General features: G+C 52.8%; 1 protein-coding gene across 4 annotated transcripts in view; it reads left to right on the forward strand.

Annotated features, from left to right (window-relative positions):
* The window catches only part of ITPK1 (inositol-tetrakisphosphate 1-kinase), a 186789-nt gene that overhangs the window by 123208 nt on the left and 43912 nt on the right, over window positions 1–19669 (forward strand). For all 4 annotated transcript variants that reach the window (XM_023205518.3, XM_023205514.3, XM_023205515.3 and 1 more), the window contains one exon: window positions 9288–9405. In XM_023205518.3, the coding sequence (XP_023061286.1) occupies window positions 9288–9405 (118 nt within the window). The remainder of the gene's footprint in view (window positions 1–9287; window positions 9406–19669) is intronic.

Here is a 19669-nt window from a genome sequence, read left to right on the forward strand (position 1 = left end):
TTGGCTCTTGGGAGCCCACCTCCAAGGTTTACCTGCATGCATCTCCAACTCCGACCCTATGCCAGCCTGGCCGCCTGGCACATTCTGTTGCACCCAGGCCTAGTGTGGATTTCCCAGGACTGTCTGTGGCGTGTGGTTTTCTGTAAGCTGTAATCAACAGGCAGGTGTTCTGGGAGGTGCCAGCAAGGCTTTGCCTGGGGGATGTTCGGCTGGCCTTGGTTGATGACAAGTTAATCAGCAGGGGTTAGTTTCACGGTTGCAGTGGTCTGCCAAGAGAGTTCATTACTTGTCCTTCCCAGAAAGCATTGCTTAGCCTACCTGCCCCTGTCCCCGCCCCCATCCGCATGTGACCTGACCTCCCAGGGAGAGGCTTTGCTTTCTGCAGAACCACACTTTCTGCCTTCAAAAGTACAACTGCTCTTGACACTGTTGTATCTGCTAGTCTTCCCCCTGCAGGGGCCACTCCTTCATTCAGCAGCTGCCCTGGGAGCCCTCCTGTACATAAGTGCAGTGCTGGCCCTGACACGCTTTTCCCCCTGTGCCACGTGGACCCTCCTCACAGAGGTCCTGTGGACTGTGGCCTTCAGTTATGTCACGTATTTACTGTCCTAAGGGGTGTGTGTCTTCCATTTGCTTACATCCGTCTTGCTTCAGGGCTGGGAAGAGATGCAGAGCCTCTGGTCCAGCTGTGGCTTTGAGAGAACAAGGTACCAGTGAGGACCGTGGGTTGGGAGGAACAGTGGAGATGGAGCTGCAGTCTCAGCTCTTCCACGCTCCCTGTGACCCTGGCCTCACTGCCACTTCCTTTTCCCTTTCCGAAAAGTTGGGGGGGTGGACGAAGGGTCCATCTGGGTTTTGCTAGTTCTGACCTTCTGTGCCTTTCCGTCTGGGAAAGGAAATTGCAAACTAGACCTACTATTTTTTCTTGGATGCTCTACCTCGTGCTGACCCCAGATGGAGCATGCCTGGCCTCCCTGCACTGCCAGGCTGGCAGCCTCGCCTTAGGGTAGCGAACATGAGAAAGGCTTCCCTTTCTCCTGAAATGCGGCTGAGCAACCCTGGCCCTAGTTAGAGTTGAGATGCGTTTCATTTCACCAGGCCTTCCATGCCTTGGGTCTTTGACTGGAGGGCTGTGGAGCCAGAGGCCCTGGGTTCGGACCCCATCTTGGCCACTGCTGGCAGGAAGAGCCCTGGCCACCCACTAGGTGCTCTGAGCCCTACTTTGTTTTCTTTTTTCTTTTTATTTTATTTTGAGACAGCGTCTCACTGTAACACCCAGGCTGAGTGCAATGACGTGATTACGGCTCACTGGAGCCCCAAACTTCCCGGCTCAAATGATTCTCCCACCTCAGCCTCCTGAGTAGGTGCACACCAGCACACCTGGCTAATTTTAAATTTTTTTGTAGATACAGGGTCTCGCTGTATTGCCCAGGCTGGTCTTGAACTCTCAGACTCAAGCAATCCACTTGCCTTGGCCTCACAGAGTACTGGAATTATAGTTGTGAACCACTGCACCTGGCTGGGCCTAGTTTCTTTGATTGTCAAATGGAGCTGCTAACGGAATCTACATAGGGTTGTTTTGAGGGGCAATGTGTCCATTCCTGCAAGGTGTATAGGTCTGTGACCTGTGCTTGGTGAGCATGTTTGTGACTCACCCTGGAATCTTGGCAGGACCCCCGTCAAGATGCCAAGGCTTCAGGAACCAGAGACTTCCAGGGTTTCACTTGGCGCTGGGTACAGAGGAGCTGGTGGAAAGGCCAGGCCTTGTGGCCCTCAGCTGGGCCTGGCTGTGCTCTCAGGAGGAGTCAGGGGAGTGAGATTGTGCTAAATGAGCCCAGGATCACTTCCATTCCCATGAAAGCCCCTAGGAGTACTTTTAACAGCTATAAGGAGGTAATTTCCATTCTTCTGTCAAGGGGAGAATCACTGATGTTAATGGGGTGGCCGAGTGTTAACTGAACACACAGGCCCTGATGCAGTGGATCCTCGAGTCGGCCGGGAAGTTTCCTCTGGGTGTGGCATACTGGATTTGCCTTGGTGCCGGACCCGTAGCTCCCTCTGGAGCCAGGTGGTGGTCGGGATTCTAGAATCCTGTTGAGTTCAGTACAGGAGGCTGTTGTCATCCCCAGCCGACGCTGCTGTGGCCATGGTGGAGGTGACGGAATTGTGCTCCCTCTGATGCTTGATCTATTCCCCGTGGAAAGCTGGAGTCCCAAGAAGCAAACTCCAGGCAGGCCCACGCTGGCGTTCAGCCCTGTGCTTGCCGTTTTTTTGTTTGTTTGTTTCCTGAGACAGATTCTTGCTCTGTCACCCAGGCTGGAGTGCAGTGGCACAATCTTGGCTCATGCAACCTCTGCCTCCCAGGTTCAAGCGATTCTCCAGCCTTAGCCTCCTGAGTAGCTGGGACTACAGGCACCCACCACCATGCCCGGCTAATTTTTGTATTTCTAGTAGAGACGGGGTTTCACCATGTTGGCCAGGCTGGTCTCGAACTGGCTGGTTTTGAACTCCTGACCTTGTGATACTCCCGCCTCAGCTTCCCAAAGTGGTGGGATTATGGGTGTGAGCCACCGTGGCTAGCCTTTTATTATTGTTATTATTATTGTTATTAGATGGAGTATCATTTTATCACTCAGGCTGGAGTGGAGTGGTGCGATCTTGGCTCACTGCAACCTCCCATGTTCAAGTGACTCTCCTGCCTCAGCCTCCTGAGTATCTGGGATTACAGGCGTGCACCACCACGCCCGGCACTTTTTGTATTTTTGTAGGGGGTTTTCCTATGTTGGCCAGGCTGGTTTCAAACTCCTGACCTCAGGTGATCCACCTGCCTCAGCCTCCCAAAGTGCTGAGATTACAGGCGCGAGCCACCACAAGCCACTGTGATATGTCGATTTCACTACTGCTCAGCTTTTTAGGTGCTCCCTAGCCTTTCTGGGGATTCACAGCGGTTCAGTCACAGAGCCCATGTTTCTGTAGGTGACCAGGTGCACTGCAGTGGTCTGCGGTTTGACACGGGAACCGCTGATTTTGAATCCTGGCAAAGCCCCCCAGCTGGTTGTGTTTGACCTTGAGCCAGTCACACTGCCTCTCAGAGACTTGGTTTCTTTATTTATAAAATGGGAATAAAAACAGAGGCGTTTGCTCCGTAAACCATGGCGCTGCTCTGAGAATCAAATGCAATATTTTGTGTGACTGCCCATGTTGAACCAGAAAAGTGCTACACTTGTATACTGTGGTGGATCGTTATGATCATGATTTAAAACATCCATGCCTGAAGAGCCAAACCTTGGGGTCTTTTGTATTTTCATTTCAATTTATGCACCCAAGAAAAGTGAAAACGTATGTTCACACAAAAATTTATACACGTATGTTCACAGCGGCATTGTTCCTAATAGCCAAAAAGTGGAAACAACCCAAATTCCATCCAGTGATGAATGGACAAACAAAAGACGCTACCCCAATGCCGTGAAGTACTGTTTGGTCTTAAAGACGAACGAAGCACTGCCGCACACAAGGATGCATTTTAAAACACGGTGTGAGCAAAAGGAGCCAGTCACAAAGGACCACGTGTCTCATGGCTTCGCTTAAAGGAAATGTCCAGAATAGGCAGATCTACCCAGATAGAAAGTAGACGTGTGGTTGCCAGAGGCTGGGACTTGGGGCTGAGAGTGAAAGGGAATGGGATTTCCTTCTGACAGGATGAAATTGTTCTAAAATTGAGCTGATCTTTTACACAACCCTGTTAATATTCCAAAAACCCTTGCTTTGGGGTAAATTGCATAGTGTGCGAATGATATCTCAATCAGGCTGTTTTTAATAAAAATCCTATGAGGTAGGAAGAAGTACAATCTCCATTTACAGGTGAGGCCCAGGCTGACAATGAGGAAGGCCCAGTTAACCCGGCCTGGCGGCCTCCAGCTCCCTGGCATGCAGCCCCTTCACGCCATCAACCCTTACTCTACAGAGAAGGGAGCTGAGGCCCAGCAAGGAGGAGGGGTTTCCAGGCTCTGTGTGGAGCCTTTTCTTCCCTTCCAGCCTCCCTACCCACTGGAGGAGAGATTTCCTAAGCAACGTGTGGAGCAGGACCTTCCCAGCCCTGCCATGGAGGTTACCTTGTACCCGCTTGGTGCTCAGGCCATGCAGCCCGGTGGACAGAATTTCAGCCCCTGGGTCCTGAGTGAAGGAAGGAGCAAGCTGTTAGGATGGGCAGGGCGGATCCCGGGACTTTGTCTCTGACCAAAACCTCTCAGAGTCTCAGGGTCCTGAGAAAAATGGGGAGAAGCCCTGCCACCCTCACTGTGCTGTGGGGGACCCCCAAATATGGGAAGGTGCTGCAAGACCTGTCAGGACTTGCTTTGTGCGTGGCCATTCCTGCTGGCTTAGGGGGTCAGTCCGGGCCCCTGGGCCTCTGGCAGGCGGGCCACGCACAGCATCTCTTCAGAGCGCAGGCCTAGGGCAGGTGGGGGCCAGAACTCACAGAGGTTTCCAGTTTCCATGATGTCCACTTCATCTGTTTCTTTTTCTGTCTTGCACTTTTGGGGTCACATTTAAGAAACTGTTGTTTAATCCAAGGTCACGAAGATTTATGACTGTGTTTTCTTCTAAAAGTTTTATAGTTTGGGCCTTTACCCAATAGGGTTTTTATATTGAAAGAAGCAGTGCTTTTGAAAACACTTTTGTCTAGCAGTGTGCATATAGCAAATCCCAGGTAAGTGGCCACTGCCTTTATTTTTAAATGATTACTGATAACGATCATTTTTATTTATTATTGTTATCCTTACTATAATTAATCTCTCGTTGTGTTTCCCATCTGGGTAGCTGGCTCTTGTTTCTTCTTGAAAGATAGTGTTGGTGTTTGAATCCATTTCTGGCACACCTAGGGGTGCAGGGTAGAAGGGGAAGATCTGGTTACCTACCTCCCATTTCCCCCCAGACTTTGTGTTATGGGAAATTAAAAATATTTGAGAAGAGAGAATGCCGCAACGTGCTCCCAGGTACCACCTCCCAGCCTCATGCGTCAGCAGCTGCAGCTACTCTCATTTCATCTGTCCCTCACCTACTTCTGTCCCTGCCCCCAACCCGGATTGTTTTGAAACACATCCCAGATTCCTGTTTAATCTGTAAGTCCTTTTCGAGTTGCATCTCTGAAAAATGAATGCCCTGGAAGGTCACTGCCTGGAGCCTTGGCTGCCGGCGGGGTTGGAGGTGGGAGGTTGCGTTGCACCCCTGGCATCAGCAGGAGGGTGGGCATGGGCCAGAACCACAGCCCCCTTCCATGGGCACGGCTGGCTCCCCTGGGGTCAGCGGCACGGGGCAAGGCAGGGTGAGCCGAGACCTTGTGTCAGGTTTGGCCCTAGGAGCCTAGGTGTTGCAGGGTAATGAGAATCCTTTCATTTTTGTGTCTACAAACTTCTTTTGCATCCATGATCTCCATGATGCCCACAGCAGCTACCTCAGGTAGGCTTTATTCAGAGTGGACTTTACCCAGGACGAGTCTCAGAGGGTTAACTCCAGACACAGACTCAACGTCAGAGGCAGAATCTGAACTCAGGACTCTGACAGAATTTTCCATTAGAAGGAGCAAATTCCTGTGTCTCACCCCCTGCTCATTTCCTGCCTTTGAGGATGGAGGAGGAAAGAGTATCTCTGACGTTTATCTCATTCTGCTCAGATTCTCAGTGACAGCTTAGCAAAGGGCCGGTTGTCCCTGTTGGCATCATTCCATGGGCTTGGGGCCTCTAAAAAGCCTGAGGGAGCTTGTGCTGTGGGCGGGCACCATGATGCTCTGCCCCAGGTGTGTTCCAGCCCTCATCCTGGCGGGGGCTGAATGTCTGCCTAGAGCCAGGCTGCCCTTGTTGGCTCCAGGATCCCACTCTTGGTGTCCTTTAGCCAGCAGGCCCTGCGAGGGAACACGTGCTTACCATTTGCTGTGGAGATGGCTGTGCCTTTCTTCCTCTTAGTGGTGATAAAGTGGTACAGGGTGCTCACCCGCCCAGCAGATTGGTAATTCTAAGAGACCTGTGAAAAATGCACGAGGCCCTCAGTATAATAGATAAGCTGGAAAGCTTGGCACAAAATCCGCTTGTGGATAGCGAGGTGACTGGAAAAACTCTTTGTCCTCTCTGTCCCCATCCTAGAAGAGATCGTGTTTAGGAAGAATTCTTCTGTTAATACCAATGCTTTCATCCCCAGTCAAAAGCTTGTTGGCGCCTGCTTGTCAGATGTTTTTCCCTTTGGTTTCATGCAGCCTCTTTCCTCATGAGTTTGGCTTAACTTCATGTCTTAATGAATCTGAGTTCTCTCTTTAAAGGTCACTGTCCTAACGCATAAACATGGAATCAGAATCGCCCTCATTTATTCAGAACTGAGCGGAGACTGTTCTTGGGACTTTGAGGGGAGGAAGGAGCATGTCTGTGTTCTAAGCAGCCTCAGTTGCCATGGGAGAATTGGCTCGTCCCATCCAGGTGCTCGGCTGTTGGCCCCCTTTTGGAAGGAAGGCAGCAAATGCGTGGGTGGCCCTCCCGTTACCTGGAATGCCTCTAGCTAGTGGTCCGTCCCGTTCTAGAACAGCTCTCCTGTGCAGCCTTCCAGTTTACCTTTACAAATACACTCTTCATTTACTCAGTCTGTTTACACCCTTAGAACTAGACGCCATCTTTACGGAGACCCTAAGGGCATCTGCAGTACTCTTCATGTCACATGTCACACGTCACTGAGATGCTGAGAAGCCAAGCGACTTGCCCAGCGGTGACTCTGAGAGGTGATGACACCGGGCACCTGGGTTTCTTGACTCCTGGTCACATAACCTTCCCACTACACCAGGCTTCTTCCTGGTGTGTTTAGGGTAGGGGAGTGAGGACAGCCAAGTGCCTTTAGCTCATAACTGAGGACATGAACTTGCTGGCCAGGACTATAGATCTGGTGGGGTGAAGCGGAGAAGGCTTTTGATCATCCAAGTATTTGCTGCACCCCACATAATGCCCAGAGCACTGTAAGTGATGTGAAGTCTCTTGAGTGGATGACCTTTTAATATTGACATTTCTTTTTCTTTCTTTCTTTTTTTTGGAGACGGGGTCTCACTCTGTTGCTCAGGCTGGAGTGCAGTGGCATCTGCAGCCTCAGTCTCCTGGGCCTGAGTGATCCTCCCACCTCAGCCTCCCAAGTAGCTGGGACCACGGGCTTGTGCCACTGCACCTAACTATTAATGTTGTGCTATGAATATGATTTCATACGTATGTGTGACTCTCGGCGGGGAGGGCCTCATGAGTGACCTGCTCTGGTGGAAGCATGGACTGCGTTTGAAAGGACAGGCTCTGATGACGGAATGGTGCCGAGAGGGGTAGTTGCCCATGGAGAGCCCCCAAGTGAGATGAGGGATCAGGTGCAGGTGCTTGGGTGAGGCTGAGACTGTCAGGTGAGAGGCACTGGGCGTGGCTGCTTGGCCCCAGGGCAGCTCTGCATAAAACCTTCCTTAAGGAGACGCTTCGGCTAGTCCCCACGCTCTGTGTGGGCGGCAGACGTGGGCTCTTCCGCATCAGTGCGTGGTCCACTGTCTACAGGCAGCAGGTTGGTGGCCAAGTGGCTTGTTGACGGCTGGAGGGAGCTGTGACGCTCCTGCCCCACATCTAGGTCCTTGCACTTGTGTTCAGGGAGAGGATGGCTAAGGGGTGAGGACTGGAACGCGAGGCCTCCCCTAGGTTACGCCAGCCACGCTGAGGCCAGAGGAAGTCTTTAAATCTTCAGACCGACAGACGGAAAGGAGCCCAGGGCCAGACACTCTGCCGTGAAATCCAAGGAGAGACCGATTTCAGAGCAGAAGTAGGAATACGAGTCTCTGGTTTTTGTGTTAAAAGTGGCTTTTGGCTTAACAAGTGGTCACTAGGACCAAAATAAGTTCACTGAAGAAAAGTAATTCTAAATGACTGTTTCCTTCTGTCCATAATATTCACTAGGAAGGCAGCACTGGCGTGTGTTTCCCTGGCCTGTGCAGGCCTCACTGACAGGCTGCGGAATGGGTGAACGGAGGGCAGGGGGCTGGCTGGGTGGGGGAATCACACTGGTGTGTCCGTTTCTTCAGACTGTCATAACCAAGTATCACAAACTGGGAGGCTTAACACTACGGGAATCTCCCAGCCCTGGGGGCCAACAGCTCCAGTCAGGGCGTCAGCAGTGGCTCCCTCCCGAGGCCCTGAGGGCGAAGCTTCCCTGCCCCTCTCCAGGCTCCTGGTGGGGGTGGGCACCTTCTGCCCTCCTTGGCTTGTAGGTGCGTCACTGCAGTTGTCTGTCTCCACGCGGCCTCCTCCCTGTGTCTGTGTTCAGATTTCTCTCCTAAGAAATCCAGCCAGGGGATTGGGGTCCACCCACATGCGGCATGACCTCGTCCTAACTCCATTCCATCCACAAAGACCCTGTTTCCTTATCAATAAGGCCACGTTCACAAGTGCTGAAGGGTTAGGACTTGAGCGTATATTTGGGGGACACAGTTCAACCCGCAGCAGCTGGTTGAGGCCTTTTTCAGGCCAGCTTTTTCCCTGAGACCTTCGTCTCGTCACGCCAGCGTTCCAGTTTTGTCCTTAGAATCATGGAGGTTGAGAGCAAGGGTGGGCTCCTTTGCTATGTCAGCTCGGGTTGGTCTGGCCCACCAGGGTGGTGTGGGATTCTGCCTGTTATTTTATTGAGTTCTGTTCTGGACAACAGTGTCTTCCCCGCATGTAAGGGTTATTTCCCTAAGAAGATAGTAAGTTCCTTAGAGACTGGTTTTTGTCACGGGTTCTCTTGCATTTTCTTCGTGCCTACCCCAAAGCTAGCAGGTATGGAGGTGCAGTACTTGAGTGCCGGGTGGCCGGTGCCCACCCTGTGGCATGTTTCTCTCCGCCACACCTTCCTACAGACGGTCTGATGACTCCTGGCCTCATCCCCCTCTCCCGGCCCTGCCTCAGAGTCCCTATCAGTGTGGGGCACGTGGCCGCCACTCCCAGAGGAGCCAGCGCCTGGAGTGGATCTGCTTCCGGGTGAGGTTTTGTCCGGAGTCAGGCAGCCTGCCCTGAGCCTGGTTGCAGTTTCCTCGCTGTCTTCCGTGTGGCGCTCTATTTCTGAGTTTGGCCTGGTCAGGCCTCTCTCTCAGATCTCCGGGTGACTGCTCGCAATGCCCCAGTGCTGGAATGCACCACCCTCCACCAAAGCCAGGGCTGGAGGGTAGGACAGGATGGATGTGCAGAGGGCACGAGGGGTGAAATGCTACCTGGCCCTTCCCCCGCTCTAACCAGAGCAGCGTGCTTCCCTTTCAGGAGTACATCGATGCCCACCCTGAGACCATCGTCCTGGACCCGCTTCCTGCCATCAGAACCCTGCTCGACCGCTCCAAGTCCTACGAGCTCATCCGGAAGATTGAGGCCTACATGGAAGGTAGGGACATGTGTGGCACCGCATCCGTGGCAGGCGGCCATCTTTGTGGTCACAAACTGGCCACGGCCTGTGGTGTGGAGAGAGAGGGTCTTGTCTTCTTAAGCACTTTGGGGCAGGAAGCATTTGAATTCCATGGGGCAGTCATTCTGGGGAGGCCCTTGCATTCTCCTGTGACCAGCAGTGAGGAAATGAAAGCCTCAGGGTGCTCTTGCTGAAAGGGGTTCTGAGGGTTTTGTTTTGTTATGTTGAACCCATGGGTGACATTGAAGTGTCCCGATAACACAGTGGCTGGAGAGCAGGAGTGTGTGTAGACAGCTCAGCGGCAGGCAGGCGAGTGGAGTTATGTAACTGGGCAGAGGACACAAACAGAAACTGAAGGCCTTAAATCAAACACGTGGAGATGTAATGTGGCTGCTGGACCTCAGGGGTCCACTCTGTTCTGGAGGGCAGGGGCCTCCCTCTTCGCTGCAGCGCCTCCCCTGCCAACTGCAGGCTCCTGTCCCTGAGGACTCACCCCGACCCCTCCCCACCCCTGGGGCAGGCAGAGCCAGAGAACTCAAGGCTGCATTCTCAAGGTGTTTATGTGAGAAAGACTTTGTGGAGAGACTCCTGTTAACAGTAACCATCTAGTTCACTGCTTGGTCCAAGTGTGCCCTACTGAGAGCTCTTGTTTAATTTTAAGGAAAAGTGCTTGGCCCGGACCCTCAGGCTTTGTGAGAATTTATCCTGGGGTCAAGGGGGCAGCCCCTGCTCCCTGCCCTACAGACCGTGATTGAGGCCTAACCTGGCTGCCTTGAACCCTGACCTGGATGGTGACTTGGCCTCAGGTATAATTTCCTGTGATGGTGACTGGTGGGACTAGTGGGTACCTTTTGGCTCACAGCTCCAGAGGCAGACCATCTGCATGGGAGTCTGAGACCACCATTTATTGGGTATGTGTTGTGTTCCTGCCTTTGGATTAGGCCCTCTCCTTGTATTCTCCCTTTGGTATGCTTAGAAGTGGGCATGATAAGTCTTCCCATTTTACAGAATCCCAGAGGCTCTGAGAGGTTAGCAGACGTGCCACGTCACACAGCATTCAGGTGGCTGGGCCAGCATCCAGCCAGGTCTCTCTGACTCAGGCTCCCTGGCCCCTACTCCTGAGCTTGACTTTCATGTCCATGGCCAGAGGGCCCTGGATCTAGAAGAACCTGAAATGGGTACCACTGAGGACCCTGGCCTGGAGAATGGGTGAGTCCTTGGTTCCCTCTCTAAGGAATGTGCCCTGCAGAAGAGCTGGCTGCTGGATCTGGCTGTCCTGGAAGGGCTCCTGAGGCTTCTTTCCCGGAATGCCTGACACATTGGTGGGTGCAGAGAATGGGGGTTTTGTCCTGGTGCCCCATGTGGGCAGGCTTTCTTAGCACACGCCAGCAACCTTTATTTGCTGGGCCTGGAGTGATTGGCCTCTGCTGTGCACTTCCCCTCCCTTTGCACTGTCTTCCTGGAGCCATCCAGAATCCCAGATGGGAAGAAAGAGCTGTACATTCCCTTCTGGGGTCACCTTCATCTCAGTCTGCCATGGGTGAAGGTTTGGTCAAATGTTGGGAAAGGGAGTCAGCCTCTTTCCAGAAGGTATGCTTGTTGGACACTGCCTGTGTAAAGAGCAGAAGGCTGTATTAGAACATGAGAAGGCCCAGTTAGTGGAAGAAGGTGGCAGACCAGCAGCCGCATCTCATGTCCCGGACAAGTCCATTTGGAGAGTGACAAGTTTGGATGGGATTCGAGACGGTGCTGCTGAAGTGCCCTTTGGAGCCAAAGGCACAGACTCTGGAGGGAGGCAGCCTGCGTGTGGGTCCCAGTCTGGGCTCTTGTTAGCCACGTGGTCTCAGTCAAATCAGTCATTTGAGTTCTGCTGGTGTTCTGGAAGATGTGGGTGATACTTGGTTCAGCCATGGGGTCAGGGGTCAGGATACCCGGGATGATGTCTGCAGAGCACTTAGCATGGGACTGGCCCATTGGGTCACCCGGGAACAGCAACCGCTCCAGCTGCTCCCACCATGATGGCAGGACCCCAGCATCCTAATTGAGTCTTCACATCCTAGATTTTTAGGAGTAGAAGACCAGGGCTTTGGGATCAAGAGTGAGCCTGGGCCCGGGGTGTGAGCGTGTATGCTGTGTTCAGGAAGCAGGAACCCAGTGATGATGAGGTGGACCGTAGGAAGTCACATGCCGAGAGGCAGGCCCAGGAGATACCTCCATTGCCCCCTTGCCTGGCTCGGAATTGGGCCTCTCCTGGAGGCAGTTAGGAATCAGGTCAGGAATTTTAAGCAGGGTGTGTCCTAGTTCATGGGGAGATTAGAAAGTTCAGGAGCTGCGCGCGTAAGGGGGAGAGCTGTGGGTGTTCCAGGAGAGGGCCCAGTCCCCAACAGGTCCAGAGAGAGAGCTATTGACCAAACCCTAACACACGTTTGGTTCTAGATCAGCAGGAAGTGTAGGGTGGGTGGGCCATGAATGTTGCACCCTGGGTTTTCCTTATCATGCACCCCGTGCCTGGGCTTGTATTCTTCCAGGAGGGCAGTCAGAGGCTGGGACTTCCTGGAGCCCTTTCCTGACTCCCAGTGGCTGTCCATTCACCAGCACTGCTGGGTGGGTCCCTGCTGCATGCCCCCACAAGCTGCAGAGGCGGAGAGCCTTCCTGAGAAGCACACCCTGGGCCCCCCTTCTCCACTCCCTGCTGTTCCTGGAGGCACTCAGCCCTTTCAGGCATACTGGAAATGGCCATAATTACCCTTGAAGTTCCCTCAGATAATCACAGCAATCCAGTGACACGCTTTTGTGTTGGAAGAAGGGGCTTGGCGAGACTTCCTCTGGTTGTCACCCTCCCTGGCACTAAGGCTGCTGTCTCTGTTTTCAGAGAATCTGGACAGCTGCAGGGAACCCAGAGCTGTTGGGGGATGGGTGGGCGCTTCAGGACCGCTAGGATCCTCATTGATGAGCAGGGGGAGGGAGATGACCAGAGTCCCTGCTTTGTGGTGGGGTTGGGCAGCTGGGCCATGGCACAAGGGGAGGCTCTCCCAGGAATAGCAGGCAGAGCCCTTGGATAAGGGTCTGTGCTTAGGTGGGCCATCTGTCTCCCTGCAGAGCATCAGCCATGGAGGGCCTCTGCCACCCCAGCTCTGCATCCAGGAGACAGATGAGGCCTGCTGCTGGGAGCTCCCAGCCCCGCTGTCTCCAGGCAGCCTTTGTGAGGTCACTGCCTTCTCAGCTCCACATTCCCAGAGCTCATCCTTGTCTCATTCAGAGCCTGGAGGGGAAGCAGGGTCATTTCTCTGCCTCAGCTCTGGCAGCTTCAAACCCACCCACTTAGTATCAGTTAGCATTCAAATTACTTTAACAGCAGACCTAAAATAACAGTGGCTTAAATGTGACAGAACTTCCTTTCTCTCTGATGTAAAAGCCCAGAGTTAGGCCATCCAGCATGGGTACAGGGGCTGGGACCCTGGCTCCTTCTAGCTCCTTATTCTTCTGTAGTTTTCCCATCTGGTCCTGGGTGATGGCTGTATTTCCAGCCCTCATATCCAAGATCTAGACATTAGGATGGAGAGGACGACTAAGAAAAAGGAAGCAAATGAGAAGAAGGCCTAGTTCTCTTTTAAGGAGGGGTTCTGGAAGCTACAGGACCAACATTGGCCAGAATTAGTCACATCCTAAGCTGCAAGGAAGTTGGGAAATTGAGTCCTTGTTCTGAGCAGCCACATGCCCAGCTAGAACTCAGGTTTTATCACCGTGGAAGAAGGGCTAGAATGAGTTTTAGGGGAGCACTAGCAGTCTTCCATGTTGTCACCTTCCAAAACATGGGTCCCTGCCTGAGGACCTACCTTTCCCATGACTGAACGACCTTGGAATTTCTCCTCTCTCTGGCTGGGGCTTTGGCCTCAGTCTGTGACCTCGGCAGCAGTCCCCTCCCTGTAGCAGCCAGCATCCTGGCTTGCAGAATGACCCACCCCAGCATGCCAGGGCTCCAACTTTCCCTCATAGGTGACTGCTTCTGGGAGGCAGCCATGCCTATACCTATACCCACATTTCTCCCCACACACACACCCCCTAGGCAGAGGCACAGGCAGCAGTGAGCTTGGATTCAATTCAAACCAAGCACTTAATTCTTCCTAGAAATTAAGCATTCCCTGGTGCAGGCCTTGGGGAGGGAGGGAGGAGACTGCAGTGACAAACATTGAATTTGCAGACTCTTTCTCCCATCAGCAGCCCACTTTGCCACCCAGGGCCAGGGTCCAGAGATGGAAGCCCCGAGGCCAAGGCGTGGCTGTGCCACCCCAGGCTGAGCGATTCTGGGCAAGGCTCCAGCTGGCTCCCGAACTGGCTGAGAAGGCACCATGTGTGAGAAGGCACTTGGGCCGTAATTGCAAGGCGTGGGTTTGTGTCCCTGTCTGCAGGGACAGCAGGTCTCAGACCATTGGGCAACAGGCTGGAGAGGTCCTTGAAAGCCCTGACTGCTTTGGGGTGACGGGCTCTCCTGTTCTCCTTTTCTTAGAAGCTCTCTCACACATCTGCTCTGGGGGTGACAGATGGCCTGTTTGGGATCCCAGGCCTCCCTGGGGACGGGGGTGCATACCACAGATTGAATGCTGCTGCCTGTGGTTTTATGAGAATTTAATCAGGGCTCATCTTAGAGGCCATTTGAAAGCTGGGTTGAAATTGAGTACTGTAGATACCCAGCAAAGAGAAAGTAACATTCCTTAGAGCCTGGAGAAATAATTCCCCAGAAAGCTTCTGCCTTGCGGGTGGGTGTTTGTGATTGGTGGGGAGTTGCTCCCAGAGGCAGGAACTGACTGTCAACCCTTGGGGAGCTGCAGTGGGGTGGGGGTTTGGAGTCAAGGCCTCAGACCCTGCCCGTTGCCACCCCCCCACCCCCACCACGCATTGTGTGGCCTCTCTGAGCTGTGCGTCTGTCAGCACTTAGGCAGGTGCTTAGCGTGCCAGGCACTGGGTTAAATACTTTACAGATAGTAGCTAATTTAATCCACTTAATGACCCTATGAGGAAGGTTCTGTTATCACCTCCAATTTAGAGGTGAGGATACTGAGGGGCTTTGAGCTTAAGTTACATAAGGTCACAGAGCTACTGGGGGCAGATTTGGGATCAGAACCCACACAGTGTGGGTCTGCTCTTAGCCAGTGGTTCTCAAGCCCAGCCCCTCACCCCTGTGTGTACCCCTCCCACGCTCCCGGCTCCCCTGTGGCTGATGGGAGAGGGACTGAGGCGAAGATAGGTAGGGTTGGGGCTGTGTGCCTACAGGTGAGTTCTGCCCAGGCTCTCCTGGTGCTGGTGGCATGGCCATCGTCCCTGGGGGTGCCCTCTGGGGTCCAAGAAATGACACTTGAGGGCAGCGACACATCATGGCAGGAAAGAAGGACCTTGTTGCTGACGAGGCTTCCAATCTTAGCCCCTCGGGGGACCGGGCCAGTCACTCTCCCCTGAGTTGTTCGCTCATCTGGGAAGTGGGTTGCCAGTGCCTCGGTCGTGCTGAGTGGTCATCTCAAGTGGTGGCCCCACCCCAGATTGAGCAGAGTGACCCCTCGGTGTGTACCTGCCCATGCCTCCCCCAGTGTCATCCTGCCCAGACCACGGGGCTGAGGTCAGGGGACAGCGTGCCCAATTGAGGGGTCCGGAATGAGGGAGAACAGGGTGCCAGGGAGGTAGCGGCCTCTCAGGGAAGGCGCTTGGCTTGTGGTTCCCTTTCCTGGACTTGGGCAATGTGTGGGAGCACCACTGTTTTTGTTTTCACATCGGCTATTGCCGCCACCCAGGCTGAGACCCGCCCTTTGGGTGCAGGGGAGGCTCTGCAGAGCAGGATCGTGCTTGTGGCTCCCATGCCCCAGGGCAGCTGAGTGCCAGCTGCGGACCAGGCCGGGTAGGTGCCTCGCCGGCATGAGGTGCAACTGGGACCGAGGCCAGCCCTGGTCTGAGTCCACATGAGCCTCCTTCCTGGCACGTGCCATGTGGAGGCCAGTGCCCTCCCCCAGTCCAGGAGTCGTGGGGTGAGGAGGAAATGGTGCCCCAGAGCATGTGAGACCAGGTCTGGCCTGTGAAGGTGGCTCCTCCTGTGCTCGAAGCTGCTCCTTCCCCCAGCTGCAGGGTTCCCCCTTTACAGATGGGGGTGTGGAACCTTAGAGAGGTTGTGGTAACTTAGTTGAGGTTTCAGAGCTGGTGCATCTTCAAGCTGAGCTCCGTGTTGATGCCAAAGCTCACCCTGTTCCCTTACAACAAACATCCATTTTACAGCTGATTCTCAGAATCCCTCCCATCTCCCTGCCCTTGGCTGACCCTTCCGTGTGGTCTGCTCCTGTCCTCTGGAGCCAGGGGCCACCTGTGCAGCCATCCACGCATTCACATTCTGTGATGAGGCTGTGTCAGCCCTCAGGGAGCCGGGAATCCTGGAAGCATCAGTCCTGCTGGCCAGGCTCTCAGTTGAGGCAGCAGAGGCCAGGAGATGTTCAGGTCAGGACAGGGCCTCGGGGAGCATGCCCCCAGGTTCACCCTACCCCGTCCCTTTTTCTACACCCCCACAACCAAAGCCAGCTCCACATCAGGACCACAGGCCTACTCGCGGCACTTTCTGTGCCATCTCTTCCCTGGCCTAGCTGCAGCAGGGTGTCAGGGGGGTCCTTGGAGAGTAATGAGAGCCTCCCCACTCTCCCTCTGGCAGCGTCACCCCTTTGTCCCACCAGGGCTGGGGGTTGTGCCTGGAGGACAGTGGCCCTGGAGCCTGGATCAGCTTTTTCTGGAGAGGTTGTCAGGCCCAGGCCTCCTACGGGCCCTGGCAGAGATGAAACAGATGCTGGGTTCTCTGCCGAGCTCCTCATTTCCACAGCTGTGGGCCAGGGCACTGGTCTGGAGGCTTCCAGGAGAGACTCACAGGAGTGAACTGAGCTCTTAAGGAGGCTGGCTGGCACCCTGCAGGAGAGATGCACCTTCATCTAGGGAAGAATGTTCCTGTCTGTTCACTCAGAGCTTAACCTTGCTGGGCCTTTAAGACCATGGCAGGGACCCATTCTCCAGCAAAACAAGAAGGCCCCTCCACCTGCAGAACCAACCCCTCCAGCGCCATCCAGCTCAGTGGCTTCTGTCCGAGATACCCCACTTGGTCCAGGTGGACCTGCCCCAGGCCTTCCTGCAGAGCTTTCTGAAAACCTGTCTCCTCTCGACCCACAGGCACCCCTCCTCTAGGAGGTACTCCCCCAGTGACATCACCTGGCTCTGATCACTCTACCAGGGCACGGCTGCTGATCCTAGGCCAGTTGGTGAACAGACTGTTTGTCTTTGGGACTCTGGCTCTCACCCCAAATTCCTTTCCCCTGGCTGTGTTGACTAACTCCCTCCAGACTCCACTCCCAGGAACCTTCTTCCCCCTCCTCACACTGAGTCTCCTGGCTCCCCTGGAATATAAGCAGGGCACATGGGTACTCAAAACCTCCTTGTTGGTCATATTGATCAGAAAGTATCCAATAGCAGCCATTTACACTTCAGTGTGAATTTATGGCTCACTTAGTGCTTTTCCAGCTGAAAGAGATCTTGAGTTCTCGAAACCCTACAAAAATTGCTCTTCTCCACATCCTCAACAATGAGAATAGAAGCCGCGAGTGGTTGCATGGTTGACTCAGGACCACTCGGCACCTTTCTGACTCTCAGTCCAGTGCTCTCTCCATGGGACCTACATCTCTGCAGGGGTCTTTTCAGAAGCAGTGCCATAGTGAATCTAAAGTCAGACTGCCTAGGTTCAGAGCCTCTCCTGAACACCCAGCTGTGTGCATTTAGGCAAATTGTTTAACTGCATTGAGCCCCAGCTTACCTGTCTGTAAAATGGGGAGGGAGATAATGTTGGGGCACCTTCCTCACAGGTTGTTGTAAGGATTCCTCAATCGGTGGGAGCTCTCCGGGCGGACAGTGCATTGTGAGTTTCAGACCACACCCTGTGTGCTGTGACCCTGTGAGTCCTGTGTTTCTGAACTTGCATTTAGTACTAAAGGCAGCAGCCCCTGGCGCCCTAATGGTAGGCCTGCAGTGACCCCCATGAGACCAGACCCTGCGAGGCGTTTGCTCCCCTCTGTCCATTCTGCCCAAACTCCCAGCCCCATGTTTGCAAATCTGTAGCCTAGGTTCATTTCTCCAGACAAGAATGTCTTCAGGGTGACCCATCATGTAACACAAGTGGGCTTTTAAAAATCTCTTTATTGGCTACTAGATGATGTATTCTAGATTTACTGTAATAAAGTTCACATTGCACAGGTATGTTTAGTGTAATTTTTATTTTTAAGAAATTTTGACAGAGTTGCAAAGATAGTACACAAAGTTCCCGTATACTCTTTGCACAGCTTCCTCCAGTGTGAACATCTTGTCTGACCATGATTATCTAAACCAGAAAGATCGCATTGATAGCTCTTCAGTAATTGAAAGGCCTAAATGAATTCAAATTTCCCCAGTTGTCCTACTAATACCTGTCTTCTGGTCCAGGATCCAATCTTGCTGTTGCTCTCTGTGGTCTCCTGCCATCTGGGATGGAGCTTCAGGTTTTGACCTTGACACTTTGGAAGAACCTCGACTGTTTATTTTGTGGAGTGTCCCTCAATTCGGGTTTATCTGGTGTTTTCGTGACTAGGTCAAGGTCATACATTTTCAGCAGGAACACCACCCAGCAGTGCCAGTCCCTCCCTAGTGTGTCATATCAGGAGGCGCATGAGGACAATGATGTCTTCTGTCTGCTCAGCAGCAGTTATTTGGTTAAAGTCCACCAGGCTTCTCCACTCTACATTTCTATGTTTTACTTTGTAGTCGGCAAGAACCTTCTTTTATTTTTATTTTTATTTTTTATTTATTTATTTTTTTGAGACGGAGTCTTGCTCTGTCGCCCAGGCTGGAGTGCAGTGGCCGGATCTCTGCTCACTGCAAGCTCCGCCTCCCGGGTTTACGCCATTCTCCTGCCTCAGCCTCCGGAGTAGCTGGGACTACAGGCGCCCGCCACCTCGCCCGGCTAGTTTTTTTGTATTTTTTTAGTAGAGACGGGGTTTCACCGTGTTCGCCAGGATGGTCTCGATCTCCTGACCTCGTGATCCGCCCGTCTCGGCCTCCCAAAGTGCTGGGATTACAGACTTGAGCCACCGCGTCCGGCCAAGAACCTTCTAAGAAGATTCTTCGCAGCCTCTCTCTCATACCTTTGCCCTTCTCTTGTAGCATCCATGGGTGGGTCTTGCCATTGTTACTGTGGTATTTACCGATCAGTCATCATACAGAATTGTAAGAGCTGTGTCCCAACCACCCCAGTTACCCTGGAAAGTGACAGGATCCCCTTGCAGCTTTGCAGACATCCACAGGGCACCAGGTGGCACCTTGTGGAGTGTCAGCATAATCTCATGTGTGAACAAAGGGAAAGGCAAAATAAGGAAAAGAGAAAAGTGTCAGATACTTTGGAGAATCAGGATTACATGTTTATTTGCTGCAGGACTTCTCAGAACCTTAGTAATGTGTTAATATGAATCTTTAGTCCAGGGGCAGTGTATTGAATTTCATCACAGATTGTAAGATGCACTGATACTTTATATTCTATAAAAAAGAAAAAATCCTAAGGAAGTTGTGAAATATCGATTATGAGACACATCTCAATTTCAGAGTGGAAAATATGGAAAACATGCCATAGAATCAGTGAAATTCTGCAGAATTTAGCCTTTTCCATCCAATCAACTATAGAGTCCCCTCCTCTCTTTGGGGCTTCTCTTAAGAGACTGTTGCACTCAACACACTCAGGAATTCCCTGACTGGGTGCCTCCTGGCCGCCCTCGCTTCTGGCGCTGCACAGGTCTGTTCTTGAGCTCCCTGTATTAGTGTGTGGGCCCTAATTGCTGGTACTTCTTGAATCTGTTTAACTCCAGCCTCACTTCCCTGAGGCAGCCACTGTTCATAGTTTGGAACTTATCCTTCTAGACCCTTCTTATTCATACATGTAGAGATATATGTGCACTTTTAATTTTATTTTTTCATTACAGTAGGCTCTGGTGCAATGTGTGCATTTTAGAAACAGGGTCATTTTAGCCATGTCCTGATACAGCTCTTTGTCCCCCCTGAGCATGTGTCTTGCTTGGCTTCTTTCCATGTCAGCCCATGAAGATGAGGGGGATCAGGTCTGCCCCTTTTGCTGGCAGCATAATATTTCCACACATGAATGAATGAATCCTAATTTATATTGGACCCATAAGGTCATTCCAGTCTTGTTTGG

The sequence above is a fragment of the Piliocolobus tephrosceles genome, chromosome 6 (genome assembly GCF_002776525.5).
Source record: "Piliocolobus tephrosceles isolate RC106 chromosome 6, ASM277652v3, whole genome shotgun sequence".
Lineage (NCBI taxonomy): Eukaryota > Metazoa > Chordata > Mammalia > Primates > Cercopithecidae > Piliocolobus > Piliocolobus tephrosceles.